The 9112-nt window shown below is 53.5% G+C and overlaps 1 protein-coding gene across 1 annotated transcript; it reads right to left on the bottom strand.

The window, feature by feature from the left end:
- Window positions 1-245: 245 nt before the first annotated feature.
- Window positions 246-899, bottom strand: LOC121048049. Its single transcript, XM_040503895.2, has one exon. It carries the CDS (start codon window positions 897-899, stop codon window positions 246-248), a length of 654 nt encoding a protein of 217 aa, XP_040359829.1.
- Between the last annotated feature and the right edge of the window lie 8213 nt (window positions 900-9112).

Below are 9112 nucleotides of genomic sequence, written 5' to 3'. Positions count from 1 at the left end.
GAGGTGGCCGAGGTGACGGCCAGAGCCGAGGGCCGCGGAGGAAAGAGTGACACAGCTGACGCTCCGAGTGCTCGGACGGAAAAAGCCCCCGTTTATTCATGCACACCCTTTTTACATACACCCTAAAGGGTGCCCCGTAGCTCACTGCGCCTACACGCCCTCTACATCCCCCCTTTAGGGAAAACAAACGAGAGCCACACTTTGCTCCCAAGGAACGTAATGAATGACCTAAGCCACATGGTGCGCTACAAGTTCAGCCGCACCGGTGGCCTAACGCAGCGTCCAGACCTAGTGCACACACCCGACGCAAGCAGTCTTGAGGGAGCAGCAGGGGACCCTTCTGGCGATGCAACTGGTAGAGGACTAGCTGCCCTGGTAGTGGGACTGCCGCACGCAGGCTCTGGGCGAAGTGGAGACCGTGGTGGCCCTTGGGATTCCTGCGGCCCTGGACCAGAGCTGCTGAGGTCGCAGCCACCCGTTGCTGGAGACTGCTGCGGTACCAGATGTCTTCGGTTGCGGACGAGGGCACCTGCATCCGTCTGGACCACGTAGGAGCGTGGACGCTGTGCTGCGCTAAGGACTGTGCCAGCACAATCTGTGTCGCGTATCCACACTCTCTCCCCCTCCCCCAAGGGACGCAAAGCATGCACAGCATGCCGGCGGTTGAAATCCTGACGCTGGCGACGTCGTTGGGCAGTGTCACGCCTGTGGAAATCAGCCGCGACAGGTGATCCTGGAACCAACATGGCGGTTGGGAATGGGAGGCGGGTCCGGAGGCTGCGCCCCATGAGCAGCTGAGCGGGGCTGTATTCAGTCACCCCCGGTGCGTTACGGTAGGACAAGAGGGCCAAGGGCCAGTCTGGAGACTTCTTGAAAAGTTCCTTGACAGTTCGCACCATCCGCTCGACTTCACCGTTGGACTGGGGATACCTGGGACTGCTGGTGACGTAGGAGAAGCCGTAGCTCTGGGGGAAGGCACGGAACTCTGCTGATGAAAACTGAGGTCCATTATCGCTGACAAGTGTCTTCGGGATACCATGTCTTGTGAAGACACTTTTGATAATGAAGATCACCGCCGTAGATGTCGTCGTGCGGAGGGACAGCACTTCTGGGTATCTCGAGTAGTAATCTACGAGGAGAAGGTAGTCTGTACCTTCGTGATGAAAAATGTCCACACCGACTCTCTCCCAGGGGCGGCTAGGCGTCACTGTAGGGAGCAGTGGCTCTGCTCGCTGGACCCGCGTGGTGGCGCAGTTGGGACAGTTCTCCACCATTGCCTTTATCTGGCTCCCCATGGTCGGCCACCAGACAGCCTCTCTGGCGATGGCGCGGCAGCGGTTCGCTCCCAGGTGTTCGTCGTGGATGAGGGACAGGACGTGTTTCCGCAGAGAAGCAGGCACCAGTAGACGTCCCCCGCAGAGGAGGAGGTCGTCGCCGACACTGAGTTCAGCGCGATGGCCCCAAAACTGAGCCATGCTGACCGGCAGACTCTGTTTCCGAGGCCACCCTTGCTCGCAGTACGCCCTCAGCTGAGCGCACTCCCAATCCGCAGCCTGGTGGGCACGGAAGTCTTCGAGGAGGACCGCAAACGTGGGAGGGATTGCACGGAGCGCTTCATGGACGTACAGCTCAACCTTGTCGATGGCTGGAGTCGTTGGCAGCTGGTCGACCGGGTCCCGCGAGAGTGCATCTGCGGTAGCCAACTGTTTCCCAGGCACATACTTGACATCAAACTGGTACTGAATGAGGCGGATACGAAAGCGCTGGATCCGGGGTGGCATGAGGTCAAGGTCCGCGGTTCCAAGAAGCTTGACCAACGGCTGATGGTCAGTCTCCAGGGTGAAACGAAGGCCCCGCAGAAACTCGTCGAAGCGGTTAATGGCCCAGGTGGCAGCCAGTGCCTTTTTTTCGATCTGGCTGTATTTTTGTTCCGTTTCTGTCAGTGCACGGGGGGCGTATGCAACTGGTCTGCGATCCCCTGATGGCTGGTCTTGAAGAAGCACTGTACCCAGCCCGAAGGAACTGGCATCTGCGGAGACGGTCGTCGGGAGTGCAGGGTTGTACCTTGCGAGGCAGATGTCCGAGGACAGCATGGTTTTAACGTTCTCAAACGCTGAGGCTTGCGCTGGTCCCCACATCCAGGCTGCAGTCTTGCTCAGGAGGCTTCAGATCGGTGCAGTCGTCTGAGAGAGATCTGGGAGGAAGCGACTGACATGGTTGAGCATACCCAGAAAGCGTTGGATACCATGAATGTCCCGAGGAGCTGCCATACACTGAATGGCTGCCACCTTGTCTGGATCAGGAGCAATGCCGTTGGCTCCGACGACGACAACGAGGAACTTCATGCTTGACACGCCGAAACTGCTCTTAACGGCGTTGAGGGTGACCCCCACTTGTTGGAGGCGACCGAGGACTCCTTGGAGGCGCTGGTCGTGCTCTTCCGTGGTGCGACCAAACACGAGGATGTCGTCCATGAGGTTAACGACGCCGGACAACCCTTCCAGCAGGCGAGACATCTGACGCTGGAAATATTCCGGGGCCGACGTAATGCCGAATGGGAGGCGGCATTAGCAGTACCTGCCAAACGGAGTGATGAAGGTCGTATATTTCTGAGAGTCCCGGGTCAAACGTACTTGATGGAAGCCTGCAGTTGCGTCCAACTTTGAAAAAACGCAGGCATCCCCAAGAAGTCCGAGGGTTTGGTCGACGGTCGGGAGTACGTGGCGCTCACGCAGAACAACTTGGTTGAGCTTGGTCAAGTCGACGCAAAGCCGGTAACCCCCAGCTGGCTTTAGTACGACGACAAGGCCGGCACACAAGTCCGTCGGTTCGTCGACGCGCCGGATCACGCCCTCCTGCACCATCTTGTCGAGCTACTTCTTGACTACGTCTCGTAGGGGTATCGGGATACGCCGGGCTGTGCTGAGGGAATACGGTACCGCGTCCGGCTTGATGCGGATCGTGTACTCGTCCGGGAACGTGCCCAGGCCGGCGAAAAGGGCTGGAGAGACTTTCCGGGGGGGTGTATCCGGGAGAGCAGCAGTCCGGGCCGCTGCGACTGCGCCGACAAACTTGACAACGCCAAGGGCGACGATAGCGGGATAGCCGAGAAGGGGCAGCTTCTGTCCAGCAACGACGTAGAGGCGCTCGTTGACGTGTTTGCCTCGCCAAGACAGCGCCGCAGAGAAGGTGCCGAAAACCTTCAGGGGTTGTTTCCCCGGACCGAAAAGTTCCTCGCCACGTGGCTTGTCGAGGACAACTGGGCAGCCAGGAAACAAGCTCGGAACCACCGAGACGTCGGCGCCAGAGTCCACCGTGAAGACGAGAGGGCGCCCGTTGACCTGGACCTCAACGTACCGCCCGTTCCGAGTTACCGCCGCAACGGAGTGGAGCTCCACGGAACCGAGGCACTTCTTTGAGCGACACACTGACGAAAAGAGACCTCGCTTCTTGCAGTGGTTACAGACCGCTTTCGCAGCTGGGCAGTCCGACCGTCGGTGATACTCATGACCGCAGAAGAGGCACTGCTCACTTTGGCTGCTTCTAGAAGCTTCTCGAACATTGCTGGTTCGAGAACTTTCGAGCCTGTCACGTGACGCAGAGTTGCCAGAGTCCCGTTGGTCCCGTCTCAGGTCCCGTCCGTGTGCGCGCTGCACGGGTTTACGCGAAGTCGCCGCGTCCACGTGCGCTGTCGGTTGACCAGCTGTGAGGGACAGGCGTTGCTTCTTTCGCTCGGCGTCTTCGTGCTGACGGGCTTGCACCAGTGCGTCGTCCAGGGAGAGGCTCGGTGTGCGGCACAGCTTGTCCGAGAGACGAGAGTCCGCCAAACCCACGGCGAAACGGTCGCGAACAAGACGGTCTTCAACGGCTGGTGACGGATAGTTACACTTGCGCACCATGTTCCGAGAGGCCGTGAAGAAGCTGTCGACGGTCTCGCCTGGCTGTTGCGTCCGCTTGTGGAACCGGGAGCTCTCGTACACCTCGTTTATGGGGTGCACGAAGTAGCTTGTGAGCCGGCGGGTGACCTCTGCGTAGGACTGGTAGGCCTCTTCGTCGGACATCAGCGAACTGAGGACGATGCGTGCCCGTGGACACATGCACTAGAGGAGGGTCCTGACTCGTGTCTCGTCCGGCGCCACGTGCATGCCGGTGGCGAAGGCGTAGTCTTCGAATTGCTGCAACCACGGAAGTCACTCGCCGGCATCGTCGAAGGAGAACGGGGCCGGACTGCGGAGACTGGCAGCAGCAAGGGCAGGAACCGGAGCGTCCTTAGCAGCCATGTCGAACCGCGCGAACAGGGCACCCCACTCCTGACACCATGTAGTGGGCGGGTTCGAGCCGAGGCGGCCGAGGTGACGGCCAGAGCCGAGGGCCGCGGAGGAAAGAGTGACACAGCTGACGCTTCGAGTGCTCGGACGGAAAAAGCCCCGTTTATTCATGCACACCCTTTTTACATACACCCTAAAGGGCGCCCCGTAGCTCACTGCGCCTACACGCCCTCTACAGGACTCAACATGCTGTTTGGTGTAAATATGCAGTGAACCTATCCTATCAGTCCTAAAGCTGTTGCTTTAGGATGCTGGCAGATTGGAACCACAGTCCGTCGAGGGACAATTAACTCGATCGACGAACGTGGGATGCCTTCACGGACAAAGGTGAAGAGGCGGTTGCAGAACTATAGGCATGACTATGACAGACAGGGTAGCGTATCGAAAGAAACTGCTTAAAGACACTGCATCGCAATGTACTCCGCGTCTAATCTAAACATTCAAGGCTTTGAACCTAAATATACCAGGTTGAAATACCGAATAAACTAGGGTGGAACAAGGTTGGAATTTGTCAATAAACCAGAGTTTTTTTTTTTGAGATCCCATTGCCTGTTTGCATATCGATTAAGTTGCATCACAAAGTGCATAACGAGAGGCGGTGGTGTTTGTTGCATGTGCCAAAACCAGACGTTTACTAGATAACGCCCTACAATTATCACTAAATTTATAAAAAAAAATAGCGAAATCATTGTGAGGTGGTTGTATCTCACTGCCATAATTTTCCCCTAAAGCCGGGGTCACACTGTTGATGCACCACACAATAGACAATCATCAAACACATACGAACACGAGTCACCACGACAGCTGAGCTTCGAATGCCGCATGGCAACGAGTTTGAGGAGACACCTGCACACGGCATTTGAACCACGAATATCGTGGTGACTGATATCTGCAGACTGTCTTTTCTATAATGCATAAGCAGTATGACCCCGGCCTAAAGGTACTTCTAGTAGAAGCCCGAACCGGAATAGGACCCGTAAAAATTGCGTAATAAATATTAGAAATATTAAAAGAAGGACAGCATGAAGTGCACAAGCAAGCATCACGCATCGCGCTCAGCCTGAAAAAGCGACGTCAAACAACGTGCGGAGATAAAAAAAAAAGAAAGTGTAGCAGGAATATTTTTATATAGGGAAATCCAAATTTTTTATGTACGGAGCTATTTTTTAAATTTTTATACGCGCTGCGGATTGCAGTCGAATATATCAAAAAGCGACGTTGTAGCGCTAGCCGCCACATGTCCAGATGAATATATCAAATTAAAATAAGCATCATAACTTGTCTATTTACTTCCTCAGAGCAGCTGTTAACCACAATACGCAAAAATCTGTAAGTAGAAGTTGCAGGAACTCGATGTAACAAGACTTTTTCTTGGACTCTTCTGCCTCGCACCATGCTGTCGATGACTGCGTTGAGAGCGCCTCCCCGCGGAGAGACCGCCGCCTCCTTCTCTTTTTCCGAATACGCCCTCTCCGCACGAGTGGGACGGCCGGAGAAGCGTTCGAGTGTTTCGGGATCTCGGAGGCTATGGTAGGAGCGAGAATATTGGCGACGTGCGCGATCAAAAGCGTCGCTTCAATCGTCTTTCCACGATTGGCCGAATGCTGACTATGACGACAGCAAAGTATTTCTCCTTGACAGAAATAAAAGGAATGGAAGAACTTCAATTTGGCGGTGTTGGTAGCGTTGGTTTCAGAGCAGAATGATTTGAGGCTTCCACCGTGCTCATTAGAAACGCTATCGAACTTGTTGTTCGTGGGGTAATGACGTCACGAAAGAGCACCATCGTAGGGCGCCACCAAAACATCTCGCCGCTAATAGAGGCGAACACAATCTGGTGGCGCGCCCGTGCTCGCTGTGAAGTGTCGGATAAGTGACTGCACCTAACCTCCTTTCTTACACCATGTTCTCCCCTGTGATACCGATACAGCAAATGGAAACACTAAAATCTAGGCTAGGCAAACCCTGTTAGCACAGTGCCGTCGCGCGGTCAGGATGAGAGGTGAAAAAGAATTAGCTTGTCGGCCCCGGAGGTCGTTTTGCCAGGCACTGAGCGTATGTAGGTCGGAGGCGCTGACACGGTCCCGTCCTCCATGAGGCAGAGTCTGTGTTATCCGCTAATGCAGTACCCGGGTGGAAAATTGCTCGAGCGCTGTGGGAGTGTTAGATGCCTTGGAAGAAGCACCGGATCTCCTGGCGAAAGTGACTGCAATGAGGCGTGTTTTCTCTGACATTCGCCGAAATAGCTGCGGTCGTTACGTTGATACACGATGAAATTCGCAAGCTTTTAGCGCAGTGATTTGGACATATTGAAGGATGTAAAATGTAACCCCGCAACGGTCCGCATACTGCTGTCTTCGGAAAGCCAGTTTGTAGTTCCGGGCCTCGGGGGTTTCGGATACAGCCGTCACAGCTTGTTTCGATCGCCGTCTATGGCCGTCGTACTCTTCGTTTTAAAAGTCAATCTTTCCTCCCGGGTGTCGGGGACTTCGTGCAAACGGTGTAGTCTCTGCTTTTCGGTTATACATGGTCGTGTACGTTGCGCATACTGGGCAAACGAAAACATGTGACTACGCCCCGGTGTCATCGTAAGAGGAGTGCGCCTCAACAGCGACTCATCATTGGAAGCAAGCGAGAAGAGTTTTCCCCTCTTACGTAAGAGGGAAAGTGGACGTAACCAGCGAACGAACCGAGGGAAAAGGCACGGCGGGAACAACGCCACGGCTTCACGAAATTAGTCCACCAGTTCAAACGAAAGACGGCTGAATCCACCAGGGCAATATATGCTGACGCATTTAAATGGAAACTCTTGTACACTTTCTTGATTTTAGGTTTACGTCAGTTTTTATCAAAAGAAGTGTCCTTGAATTACGAGGCGTTCTTTTTCTTTGTTTTGTTCTCGATCAGTGATTTCCCTACACCCCCCTACGGGGGTGCACTTCCTCCCTCCCCCCCCATAATTTCAATTTCTGGGGAAACCCCAGAAACAACGTACAACGACTCCGCCATTCTCGATCACCCCCCCCCCCCCCCCCCCCTATTTTGAATTCATGGGGAAACCCTTGTTCTGACTGCCTTGTGTAGTTTTGTAGATATGTTATCCCAAATCTTTGCTTCGGATGTCTACGGCGAAACCAATACAATCGGTTCGAGCATGCTGACAACTCTTGTGATCAGGTGCGTGACCATCATGTGATGCAAAGTTCGCACCGCGGGACCGCGAAACGTACGACTGGCCCTAGTCGTAAGAGCAGTTCCAACCAGTCAGGTAAGATATGCTACGGCTGTTTGCTGCTTTGCTTTGTAGATACCAAACAGCTGTAGCAAATATTAAAATCATGTATACATGGATGCTACCGTTTCTCAGAAAAATAGTCCAAAGTGTGAGTCGTTCGTAACAGCGAATAAAGGCCAAAGCAGCGTCAACATACTTTATTTATCTCAATAAGGAAATCATGTGCCTTTTTACTAATATTTTCTAACCTACCTTTGCGTCCAAAAAGTGCAAAACGTCCACTACTTCAACTGCCCGTTTTCGCTGTTCTCCCTGCTCAACGTAAGCGACAGCAGTCTCCAAGCCGCGGCGAGCTGCACGTCGAGCTTCGGTTGGTGTGTCGTCTTGATCAGCTACTGTTCTCTGTGCAGAAACTTCTTGGTGTTTTTTTCTTTTAGTCTAAAGAAAAAGCTTTTTTTTTATTGTTCAGTTGAACAGCAAATTTTTTTCGTTTCTGTATGATACACTATCACCTCTGCTTCTCGCCCGACATCGTCTAGTTTGCCTTCTAAGTTACTAGAGAAGCGTCCGGCCTTGCCATTAATGCCAATGACAGGCTTATGACCTAAGGGATCTTTCGGTGTGAGCCACTTCAAAGACAAAGTTTCCCCTATTCCCCGCCGTAGCCTTCTCTTGGAGAAAGTAACTTTGTGTGTCCAGAGCTCCTCTCCCATTACCTAAAGAGTGACGAGGTCTACATGGACGGGGCCTAGCTGCTTTAGGGTTAATTTTTCTTTACTCCCGTTTTAGGTCATACACGATCTCAAGCAACAATACACTGCAAGCGATAATCACCTATGTTACGCGAAAGATAAAAACAACATATTTTTGTGCGCAGCTTTTATCTCATAGCCGCCGGTGTGGTGGCTGTTCCAGTATACATAAAAGCTCCGTAGGCAAACCCTGCCCCACCGACAAACGATGCCCGGCAGCGGGCGGTCGTCCCTTGGGATAAGGGCTGCCAGCCGCTTATTATACCCTCTATTCTCGGAGGCCTTTGCACATGTTGGGTCCACTATTCCGCTTTCAGACGAGTCGCCGGCTAGACTAAAGCGAGCACGCATACGTTTTATTGTGACGGCCGACATTTTTAAAGGCGGGTGGCTTAAAAATATTCGTGTGCGTTTTTTGCATTTCCCAAAGGCGTTGGCGCTCCCTTTTTTTGCGCGCATAGCAAGGAGACCACCGAAGGACACGTCGGGAGTATTTTGTGAATATATAAAGCAGATACATACGGTGTGGCGCCACGCGATGGTGCTACATGACGTGATGGTGCCAAATGTCGTCATGGTCTCACGTGGCGTGACATCACTATGTCACGTCATGATGTCACCCTACATCACGCGACTGTCTGACAAGACGTCAAGTCACGTAACACCATGACGTTGGTGTCACGTGGCACTAAGGTGTCACGCTGCTTCAAGGTGTCGGGGGACGGCCTCGTGTCACGTGACGTCTGATAAGATCGAGCGCATTAGGGATTATGTCAGTATCATATGGCATCATGACG

This window comes from Ixodes scapularis, unplaced genomic scaffold (assembly GCF_016920785.2).
Source record: "Ixodes scapularis isolate PalLabHiFi unplaced genomic scaffold, ASM1692078v2 PGA_scaffold1__304_contigs__length_218370807, whole genome shotgun sequence".
NCBI classification, from domain to species: domain Eukaryota; kingdom Metazoa; phylum Arthropoda; class Arachnida; order Ixodida; family Ixodidae; genus Ixodes; species Ixodes scapularis.
Note: the sequence above shows the minus strand (reverse complement) of the source record. Positions and strands in the feature narration are given on the sequence as shown.